The following is a 12,257-nucleotide window of genomic DNA, read 5'->3' on the forward strand; positions in this document are numbered from 1 at the left end:
AAACCACCCCGTCCGGCTTTTGTGGCTTCGCTGTCCACACATTTGCTGTTGCTGCTGCTGCTTCTTCCTACTTTTCGCTTGCCACAATAAATTTGCATTTTCATAAAAACATTGCAATTTGTAAACAATATGTAAATGTAATGATTTTATTTGAATGATTACTTTCTGTTTGCATATCTACTCAAAAAAAAAATATACAAAACGTGTATAAATTTGAAAAATTAAAAATGTGTAAATATTCAAAAAAAAATACCGTAAATACATATAAATACAACAATCAACAAAACTGCAACGCTATATCCCACACACGAAAAATGCAAAAAAAACTGCAAAAAAAATACAAAAAAAATGCAAAATCAAATATTTAAAAAAAAATTCACAAAAAAATATGAAAACATCTACCAACGAACCGTACGTTTCGTACCACTGTACGCTACTCGATTCGCATTGCACTTGACTTGTACGAACCGAACTTCATAAAAACGAAATTTGTAAGTAATTTTCCTAAAATACGAATTCGTACTACATAACTGTTTAGCCTAACCAAAAAACACCAATTGCCGTGTTTATTTTTCCGCCTAATTTGTTGTTTATGTTTCTTTTTTTTTGTCTTTGTATAATCCCAAATTTAATGCGAGCTTCCAAATGTGTTTGATATCATGTGATATGCACTAAATCGCAATGAAAGCCAATTCGATGTGAAAATATTTGTATTAAAAGATATATATTTAATTCGCTTTCTGTTTTTAAGTACAGCTTTTTGAAGTGTCAGTGATAGATGTGACGTATGTGTTAATATTAGATTGTCAGTAGCGAACATAAATATCAAAATTATGTCAAATAAGTAATAGCGATAAATAATAACAAAACAAATTAATATAGAACTTAAATTATAATAAAAATTGTGTATTATAATTAAAAAATATATATTGGAAACTTTTTTTTTATAAATAAATAAAATTTTTAAAAGAATCCACCTTAAAGCTCCCTGATATTTGATTAGTCAACACGCAGCTAGGAAAACCAAACCGATTGTGTACAGAGTCAACAAAGATTATGCAAATTTGGTCATAATAATTCCACGTGCTGGACCTGAAATGGAACGTGGAAAATAGTAGGTGGGCCCTGGCACCTACAGACTCTAGAATGACAACGAGTCTTTGTCTATTCCCATGATTCCTCTTCAATTCCATATTCTGTTTGGCCAACATCTTCAGTATCGACTCCGTGGACATTACAGTCACCCTGCCCCTAATAAAGATGTAAGTCTTTAAGAATCTAGCGACGGTCACGCCAAAACCACAGTTTAGAGTCTTCCTCGGAGTTGATGGCCAACCGGAATATTTGCCTTCCGAAGCGAGCAATGTCGGTCGCGAACCGATTGTATGGAGGTTCAACACAGGTTATGTAAATGTGTTCATAATATTACCCTCAACTCCAGAAAGATAATGATTTCTAGTTAGAACTAGGTAGATAGGTAGAGTGGCTATCTGGTGTTATACATTTAGCCACTCTAGGCCTCTTGGAGGCTCATGCTGAAACCACCGCTACTAAAATCCCATCCCACATTGTCTCCTCTCTGAGCCACGCTTCTCATCAGTACAATAAGCTGTATCTGTTCAACCTCCGAAATATCATCCAGAAAGCGTTAGTTGTGATGATTTATCCTATACAAGGCTAGGCATTCAGATAGATGTTTCATTATTTCCTCTTATTTTGGAACTCTAACCGAATTTTAATCGACTTTGAGTCCTCAACGTAAAAAACTTGGAATACTTACACCTCATTCAAATAAAGTACCATCAGTTAAGTGTAATGAAAAGTAAAGATGAATTGAGGAAATGTCAAACCAAAGTTATAGATCGGAAAAGTTACGAAATGTCAGAGCAGTACCACGGCATGCGATATGCCTTTCGCGTACACAAGAACCGTAGAAACAATGATTCTATCTCTGTTGGTCAATGAAAAAAACATTATATAGTATATGATGCAGCTTATTTAATGAGAAAATCTATTCAGAAGTTCAAAGGTATAGTAATGAAAATCATTAAGACGACCCTAATTTCAAGAGATCCCAAATCTCCGTAAATGTCTTGAATAATGTTCTCAAATTTGCTTCTTGGATCAGACATACTTTCTTCAAATAATCACGCATATATATATGTTGACAAAATTGCATGTAATATCGTAGCCTTCTGTAAGAACTTAGGACGACTCAACTGATTAATAATAGTAATATAAATTGTGACAAAAAAGCTCCCGGAAATTGTAATTACTTGAATTAAATGATATTTCAAATTTGACTAAGTCAGGACAGTCCTTAATTACTATGCCAAATATGAGCGTGATCTGTCAACCAGTTTTTTCAGCGCATCTGCTTAAGTCGGAACACCTCAATAGTGTCTTGAGATTTTTAAAATGGATAAAAATATCGTACAAGTTCATCGATTGATTTTGGCATCAACGGTGCATTGAGTAAAGCATTATTGCAAACCTCATTGATAGGATTTTACTTACAAACGGTTGAACTAAAAACGTGGACTACTTTTGATGATTATACTCGGATTCTCCCTTTTTATCACAAAATCGACGTTTATTTATATAGTCATTTGTATCCCATGAATTTGAAGATGTTAGCCTTATGTAACGTATCCGAAGGGATCAATGAAGAAGATACGGGCGAAGATCGGTCACAATTCCGCCCGTGCTCGGAGTTCTCAAGGTATCACGTAGTTCTCAAGGGAGCCCGGTACTCTGCAAAAAATGTTTGCAGATTTTTTCTTACCAACAATTCACTACAATCATTCTCAGGTCTCAGTTTTTTTCTACAGCCTTGGATGCGCCACAAACTCGGGTCAGCTTGACTCACTATGAACAAGGATAGAGTTAATATGCAGTTTTTTCTATTTAAACATCAACATTTTGCTGTTTTTGAAGAACAGCCATACTCGAAGTAAAAAAAAAACATACATAATTAAGCTCAAGGTTCCCAAAAGACTCCAACACTGCACTCGAGTTTAGCCAATTAATTTATTAATTAAAGGGTTATATACTGTTAGAAAGCCGAAAAAAACGATTTTTCTAGAATTTTTTTCATTTTGAGAAAACTTTTAAATTAATTGATTTAAAGATTTGTGCACATATGTATTATAGTATCTTTTAACTGTGTTTTAAGACTTAGTATTAGTAAAAATATTTATTAGGAAAGCAACTTCGGCTGATCTCTGGGAGATTCTCTCAAAAAAGATGTTCTCCGGTAATCACTTTATATCTGAACTGAAACCTCTGAAATCAAAAAACCGAACAGGGTCCATTAAATCTAGTAAAGCAAAGTGAAGGAATAAGCAAAATAAAATTTTTTGACGAAATAGCGGCTGTTAAAAAAATTTAATTTTCGACCAAAACTTCGGCTTTAAAATGTTTATAAAAAATATTTATCGGTGAGAAAAAATCTTCGTTTAATTGCTAAAAAATATATTAAGAAGCTCGCGTTGAAAAATGAGACTAATCGGCTTAGCTGTTTTCGAATAATGTTGGTCAGCGAATTCCAAGCCCTCTGAAACGCCCTTTCAAATTTGCGTATAACGTCGAAAATATTCACCGGAATGAAAAAAAAATTTCTGTGTGCATTCTTGAATATATGTACATTAAGAAAATAAAATAAAAAAATCGATTTTTTGAAAATTATAACTGTATATAACCCTTTAAAAAAGACACAGGAACCGTATTAAATAATCCGAAATCGCCTCGTATATTTATTTTCATTTGAGCTCCTCAAACTGTTATGATGTGAAAATTAAGAAAAAAATCATGCCTTTCTCAAAAAATACGAATTTCAATGAATAAATATCGTGATTAATTAGTTATCTTGCTAAAACTAATATATGTAACTCAAAATTATGAATTTTCCAATTATATGTAAATAAAATGTTTTATCGGAATTTGTAAATAATATATCTAAATTTTTTTTTTGACTTTATATTAGCATTCTCTTTCAAAACTACTAATAAATATAAAATAAATACACTATAATTTTTTTAAAATTTCAAATTAAATTTTTTCTACTAATTTCGCTACTATCGCTATGTATATTACAAACTTTTAAGTGAAATATTATGTCATAAAACACTTTGTTTTTCTATAAATAAGTATTTGTGGCATGCAATCTAATTACCGCCTCAAAAATATTTCAAGTTTTTTATGCATTAATTGTGCAGCTTGTCACAGCTCCGTGTTACCCCACTACCCGCTGCTATTATTTTTAACCCACCTGTCATTGTGCATGACTATTTGCATACAAACATTTTTTTTTGCAGCCGTTCAATTAAGTATATTGAACTAAGTATATACGTATGTATATACGTATGTATACTAACGTGTTGCCCTATGCATGGCTGAGTGTAGAGTGGCATGTTGCATGCTTCAAGTTGTAAGTACCCAATACTAAATACAGTTTTGTGTCATTTATCGTGCATTGTTGTTTCTCCTTCCACCTTTTTATTTTTGCTTAAATTGACATGCATACAAATTTGTCTATATGTATATGTAAATGTGTTTAAGTGTTTATCTATCAGCTGCATCGGCTTTTCGTGTTCGCTTGCCGCCAATGTTGCAACAAGTCAATTCAAAGTGCTGAACTTGTTGACTTTTCGTCAGTGTTTGTCTTTGTATTTATATTAAACTTGCTTTTTTTGTTGTTGTGATTTCATGTTTACCAAATCGTTGTCACATTCTTTAGACAAGAACTAAATAACAACTAAATTTCTGTTAACAAACAAAATAAATTTATGAAAAAAAATGTACTCTTGAAATGAGGGTATTCACAAATGCATAACGAATGGATCGGCGGACATACTATATTTTCTCGAATACTTAACAAATTTTGTTTAAAAGATAAACACCCACCGTGGTAGTATGATCTTAAAAAAAAATATTTCATACTGCCATCATCCTAAGCACTGTGAATACCCTCATTTCTTATTTGTTGCCCCGTCTTAATTGTGTAACAGCATTTTTGCACATTTATTTATGCCGTTATTTAAACAAACAAAATTTATTGCTATTCACGCTGCTGTTCCCTCCGTTGCCGCCGCTGCTATGACATGTCGTCTCTGCAGACGATGAAATGGTAGGACTTATTGAGGCCGCCGAGAAGAAGGCACCGGAGGAACTAACGGAGGAGGACAAAATGGCCTTGCTGGGTCGTCCCAAGTTGGGCGAGGTGGTGCGTGCCGAGCTGCGCATCAAGGAGAGCAAAGAATTTAAGGTGAGTAAAATTAATTGTGCTCAATAAAACTTCCGTTGCAATGCTTTAATTGAATTTTTCACCACTCTCTTCCCCTCTCTCTTTCACTCTTGCCTCGACTTCACACCGCCAGAACACTGTGGATAAATTGGTGCAAAGGGCGAATGCGTCACTGCTGATTGGCACATCGTCGTGGAAGGAACAGTTTGCGGATGCGTTGACGGTAACTGCTGGTAAGATATATTACTAAATGAAAATTAATGTTTCGGCTTACATAGCTGTAAATATTTATTGCATAACAGCAAAGATTTCTTACATTAAAAATTTTCCCGAAAAACAATTTTAATAAAGAAAGAAGAAACAATATAAATAGCTTATCATAATTTGACTAGCAATATTTCGCTCCACAAAGGAAGTCGGATAGGTGCTTAGCCTCACTGCCAGTTGAGACCGTATAATACATATTCATGGACGTATACTTTGAAAATCTTAGCGGAATCGAGCTCGCAGTTTAGTTTTAAACGCGTGTAAGCTACAGTCAACCAAACTCCGTTCATCGAAATTAGACCGCTACGAATGACTCGTAAATGTTTTAAAAATTTAGAAAAGCGTTTGAAAATATCTGTTATAATACTTATGGGACTTTGCTAAAACCCGCTGAGACTACGTCCATGTTATGGAATCCCGTAAAAGCTCATACTTTTCGATCAAATAAAAGTGGAGTTCTTTCTCTGCTTCTCACGGCAGGTACTGCGTCGAACACTATCAGAGTCGGAGTGTTTTCATTCATTCGGACTTCATGACCTAGCCAGCGTAGCCGCTGCCAATGCCGTTGTATATCTTGTATAGCTACCAGAACCATTTCCTTCGCTTCCTTTTCCATTACAGTTTATACAGAACTAACAGTAACGATTGTTTAGGCCAATGGTATCAATATCATTGGCACACGCCAAGAGTAGATTGAAGAAGTCGCGCGATAGAGAGTTGCCTTGTCTGAAACCGCGTTTGGTGTCAAACGGCTTGGAAAGGTCCATCCCCATCCGGACGGAGCTTTTGGTATTGGTCAACGTCAGTTTACACAGCCGTCTTAGTTTTGCAGGGATACCAAATTCAGACATAGCGCCATAAAGGCAGCTCCTTTTCAAGCTGCTAAAGGAAGCTTTGAAATCGACGAAGAGAGCGTGTGTATCGACCCCTTTTCACGGGTATTTTTCAAGATTTGACGCATTGTGAATATCTGGTCAGTTGCTGATTTTCCAGGTCGAAAGTCACACTGATAAGGTCAAATCCATTCGTTGACGGTGGACTTTAATCTTTCACACACTACGCTCGAAAGAACCTTATGTGCGATGTTGAGGAGGCTTATCCCATGGTAGTTGAATATGCTTTCGTCCGACCATATTCTACAAGAAGCTATTGCATGCTCATTATCGGATCTTCGCCGCCGTATTTGCGATGATGATGGCTGACGGGTAATTGCTATTCGAACTTCTTCTTGATCAGGACTGAATTTATTTCGAGGTCTATTGATATAGTATATGGTTCGTTTTAGAAATAAAAAAGACCAAGTCACTACAAAAATCCAAAAAATTTGGCAGAAAGTTATAACAGAGATTACTAAGATGGTACATAGTATTTAAGAACCAACGTTTTTTCTCGAACTTCGCTCCACTATATTCAAACCCAAGATGATATGCTATAAGAACAAGAATATATTAATATATTGTAAATATCCGAACCTCTTCATTATTTTTAGGCGATGATGATGGCAATGGCGATGGCGGTGAGGATGATGGCCCTTCATCGCCTTCATGCTTCGATTACATATTACATTTCCTAACGCTCTTCTGGAAAATCATATTCGCATTCATACCGCCAACAGGTGAGTACCACTACACAAACACCAAAAACTTCGGTGTGCGCATTAGCTTGCATAGCGCTTCAATTACTTTTGAATTACCCAAGTACTTGTTCCTAATTGAATTTCTCAACTCCGCCGTGATTATATAGATATTGCCAACGGTTATTTGTGCTTTGTTGTATCGATATGTGGCATCGGCATGGTGACAGCACTAATTGGTGATGTGGCATCACATTTCGGTTGCACGCTCGGCGTTAAGGATGCAGTAACGGCGATTTGTTTTGTAGCGCTCGGCACCAGTTTGCCAGGTAAGTGCGAATTCCTGTCATGCCTCTCTCACGCACACCTACGCGCTCATACTTACGCTCTTAATTGCGTAATTGCGTGAAGGCATAGTTATTGTCAGTAGTTCTAGTTTATGTAGTTACTTACTTATAGCTCATAACGGTACATTACACATAATATTCTGTGATTTCAGATACATTCGCCAGTAAAGTGGCCGCCATACAGGATAAGACGGCCGATGCGAGTATCGGCAATGTGACGGGTAGTAATGCTGTGAATGTCTTCCTTGGTATTGGTGTAGCGTGGACCATGGCCGCCATATACCATGAATCGCATGGACGGGCCTTCAGAGTGGAGGCGGGCACGTAAGTTGAAATGGGTTTATTTTTATCTGGGACAAAGTAAATGATTCGATAATATATCGGTTACGGTTTACTTAAGCTTAAAAGTAGTTACTGAGGCTGAGTTGAGAATAGTCAACTTGGTTAGAGTTAAACTTTAGCCGACTGTGATTCGCCATTTTTATAATCTTAACAACTGAGGAGCTATCTTCATGACATGGATTATTTTCTAGGACAACAGTAACATCTCCGACGAAATTATTCAGATGGGACCCCTGTGGCATATAGACGCCATACAAAAGGACCAATCGTTCGGTGCAATCGAAGTTAACGTTTTTCTTGTTTTAACTGCTATGTTTGAGCTGTGCTTTCTAGTATAAAAATTATTCATCATGATTATTGTGATACGAGGAATGGAGACATCATTCTTCTTTCGCTGTTTCTTCTATCTCTTTTGGTAATAACAGACTAGTTTGATAGCAGTAAGCAGATGTTTGTTCGATTCGCCACTACCCAAGTTATAACGACAACATGTAACCAATTATTATCTGCGAACTCAAAAAATAGGTGATCCGAGTAGAGGTACAATTTCAATAGCCTTTGACAGATCACGCGTGAGTCTTGTCAAGCTGTCATATTATTTTTGTTCAATATTATTTGACATTTCATCATGGAAAGACTTACGCCTGAACAACGTTTACAAATCGTTTAACTTTATTACGAAAATTCACGTTCTGTAAAGAACGCGCGCTTCGTCAACTTATGGTCAACATAATCGACCTACTGAGCGTACTATTCGAAACATCCCTATCCCACATACCCTGGGTCTCAAGATGGGATAATAATATTCGACCGAATAGACCACGTCCAGCAAGCAGTGAATAATAGCCGTAGCCGAGAGCGTACACGAAGACAGAGAGTCGATTCGGCGGCGTTCGCAGCAACTCGGATTGACGTATGGAACGACTTGGAGCATTTTAAGTCGAGATCATAAATTGAAAGTGTACAGAATACAGATTGTGCAAGAACTGAAGCGGCTCAACCATCCCAAGCGACATCGGTTTGGTGTGGTTTGTGGAGCGATTATTAGCCCATATTTCTTGACAATTGACGCCGGTGAGAACGTAACCGTCAATGGTGACCGTTTCTCGCCAGAATAACCTACTATTTGATGCCTGAATTTGAAGTGATCTCGACGACATTTGGTTTCAAAAAGACGACGCCACTTCCCACACATCGATCCATCGATCAATGGATTTATTGAGAGAACACTTCGGTGAGCAGATAATATCACGTTTTGAGCTGGTCGATTGGCCACCAAGATTGTGTGATATCACACCTCTCTGAATAAATTAAGTCTAAAGTCCTTGCGGACAATTCCGCTTCGATTCAGGCCTTGGAACAAAACATCATACTTCTTATACACCAGTTACCAGTCGAAATGCTTGAACGAGTCGTCTCTAACTCGGCACTGCTTTTGTTAATCTGTGATTCAATTGAAGGGTCCCCACTTGAAACCAGGTGATGACAAGTTGACCACATTCTCAAGTCTTTTATATCAAAGATACTAAAACTACTTTTAAGCTTTCGTCGCAGTTTTATTTCAGAAATATAATAAATTGCAGCCATATTTACTCAGAGTCCACAATACTGCTTATTTATTATATTATTATAATTTATAACCCAAAATTTTTTTCACTTACTTTCCAAAGCTTGGCTTTCTCGGTGACACTTTTCCTATCGGGAGCTTTGATTGCCGTTTTCCTGATAATGTATCGACGTAAGAAATCCATTGGCGGCGAATTGGGCGGCCCGTCACCACAAAAATACATACACAGCGCCATTTTCTTCAGTCTGTGGTTGATCTACCTAATAATGAGCACTTTGGAAGCGTACGAAGTCATCCAAGGATTCTAAAGGAGCACAAAACACAAAGGTCATAGATAGAATGGATACAACTACACACATACATACTTACATGAAAACTTACCTACTTACTATCTTCTTAATAGCCAAAAGCAAAAACTAAATTAATTAACATACACACACACACACCCATACAAGCATATAAAAATACAAATTTAGAGGCATCCATTATACAATAAGCCTACCTACATACATACATACATGCGATACTAATGCATTAGGTACAGTTTAAAGTGCATAAAGGACATGAATTAAGGGAAAGGAGGAAACAGAAATGTTCGCGAATAAATGAAAATCATAAGTGCAAAGCTATTATACAAAAAACAAATTATTAAAAAATTATGCAAATATAACTACAATTCGCACTGTCCTTCTTTAATAATTATAAAAAGGAAACAGTTTAAGAAATCATAAATTTGAACTACAAGTCTCATCAGGGGTTGATAGCTCAGCTAAAACGATTTCTTAAATATCTGTACAGAAATAGCAAGCTAATAGTAAACTAGTGGCTGGAGCAGTGTTAGGTTCATTCTCCAAACTCGTAGAAGATTTCTTTAAGTTCTCTACTTAGCATACATACTATATATTATGTATGCTAAGCTTACATAATCGACATGCTCTGAAACGCTACACGAAATACTAACGAATGAGCAAGGTGGTGTAACGTAAAGGGTTTGCTATAGCAGAGATGTCAATTAAGGAAAAGGTGTTGTGAGAAGACAAAGAGAAAGAGAACTGATGATTATACATAACTAAATATATGTAAAAATTCAATAGCTTCGAGAGCGATGTTGAAGGAGAACTTAACTTATGAATACAAGGACCACAATTAAACCCGTTAATAGCAGTTTTGACTTGAAAATATTTTGTCAATTTTTCTTTGGTACGGATGAGCATCAAAACGAAGAAACAAAACAATTTAGTTCACAGTTGTAGACTCTCTCGACTCTCTACTACTTATGCCTCCAACCCTTTAACGCACATACTCTCAACTATGCGACGGCTTGAAGAACAACAAAAGAGGTCTTCCATTTAAACGGTAATCTTTTGTTTTGCACTAGGTTTGGGTAATCAGTTCGATTTCCGGTAGCAGCACGCAAGTTTTGAAAGCTAGCACGAAGTTAAGCTTCTTTTATGACTCGAAAGTGTTTTTAGTGAGTTGAAAAATGTGCAGGAGGGAAGGCAATTAGGTTTGAGCGGAGGTCGACGATGGATCAAAATTTTAAAAGGCATATATTTAATTAAGCCGTAAAATTCTAACTGGCTGTTAAGCTTATAACGGAACTTTGAAATAATGTTAATTCATGATAGTTTTTTTTGGCTGAGAATGTCAACTTTTGTGAGCAAAAAACACTAGCACATAAAACCACTTTTCTAAATAAAATGTCAAAACCCAAATTTCTTAAAAACCGAAAAAAGCAACAACTAACTAAAGCTAATAAAAGGGTAGGATAGTCTGGCTTGAAAATCATAGCAAATTTAAACAACACAGGCTGAAGCGAATACAGAAAATAATAGCAACAAAGTTGCAGTGAGGTGGCAACCATAGTTAAAGTAAGCAGCAGAACGAATGTTAACAGAAAAAAGCAACAAAAATATTATTAAAAAAACCATTACTAGCAAAGCAAAATGCATAGGAAAATTAAGAATGATGAATGAAGGGAAGTCCAAAATAAATATAGAAAAAGGCAAAATTACATAATGAAGAGAAACAATCATTGAATTTTTGTCTCAGAGTCCAGGCAACATTTTAAGGAGCAATTACATAATTACACGCATTGAAGCATAGGAGCATAGGAAGCATAGGAGCATAGGAAGCATAGGCGCATATAAGATATAGGCTAAACAAATAGATAAAGCATAGTTAAAAGTAGTGATTTGAAAGCAAACTAAAACAAAAACAAAAACAAAATGAGCAATAGCGCGCGATATTTACGTAGCAAGGATGTGGGGCGGCCATTTTACGCTGTGCCACCATGCACAGTTATACTGAAGTACTTTAAAAATGTAAACGAAACATCAAGTATAATTACAACAATAAACAAAAGAGGCAAAATATGCAATAAACTTGTATTACTAAATTTAATTTATTTTTATATATATTATAATGATAATATACATGCATACATATGTAATTAATAATGTAATGCAACTAAGTTATGCCATTAAAGATATACAGAAACCCAAAAACAAAACAAAAAACAAATGAAGTAAGAATTTGAATACCAAGCAGGAGGAAGAAACATATTTGCAGAGCGATAGCAATTTTTAGAGAAATTTTATTGTTATTGTATTATTCTAATATTGTATGTATATGTAATGTGTATGTAATGTTAATTTAGTAACAAATTGATAATGCGAAGCGAATGCAAAGCTGTGGTGTTAAAGTAGAAAATGAGTAATAAGAAGAAGAACATGTACGAGAAGTCTACAATTTAACGAATCGGCAGCGAAGAGAGGAGTGCAGTTTTTAATAGAAATAGACAAAAAAAATATTGTAATGATGCCACAAGATGCCGTTTAAATACAGGGCCTTCCATAATTAAACGATTTTTAATATGTAATTTTTATAAATTTAAGTATTAATTGTTGCAAAGAA

At 35.6% G+C, this 12,257-nt stretch overlaps 1 protein-coding gene across 9 annotated transcripts in view; it reads left to right on the plus strand.

Moving 5' to 3' along the window:
• The window catches only part of LOC120782744 (sodium/calcium exchanger 3-like), a 194,453-nt gene extending 182,427 nt beyond the window's left edge, over positions 1–12,026 (plus strand). For 7 of the 9 annotated variants that reach the window (XM_040115180.1, XM_040115185.1, XM_040115178.1 and 4 more), the window contains 6 exons: positions 5,118–5,266; positions 5,379–5,478; positions 7,002–7,127; positions 7,256–7,414; positions 7,585–7,756; positions 9,445–12,026. In XM_040115180.1, coding sequence (XP_039971114.1) covers positions 5,118–5,266; positions 5,379–5,478; positions 7,002–7,127; positions 7,256–7,414; positions 7,585–7,756; positions 9,445–9,649 — 911 coding nt within the window. In that variant the 3' untranslated portion in view covers positions 9,650–12,026. The remainder of the gene's footprint in view (positions 1–5,117; positions 5,267–5,378; positions 5,479–7,001; positions 7,128–7,255; positions 7,415–7,584; positions 7,757–9,444) is intronic. The other 2 variants (XM_040115184.1, XM_040115186.1) reach the window with 1 other exon arrangement.
• The last annotated feature ends 231 nt before the right edge of the window (positions 12,027–12,257 follow it).

The sequence above is a fragment of the Bactrocera tryoni genome, chromosome 1 (genome assembly GCF_016617805.1).
Source record: "Bactrocera tryoni isolate S06 chromosome 1, CSIRO_BtryS06_freeze2, whole genome shotgun sequence".
Lineage (NCBI taxonomy): Eukaryota > Metazoa > Arthropoda > Insecta > Diptera > Tephritidae > Bactrocera > Bactrocera tryoni.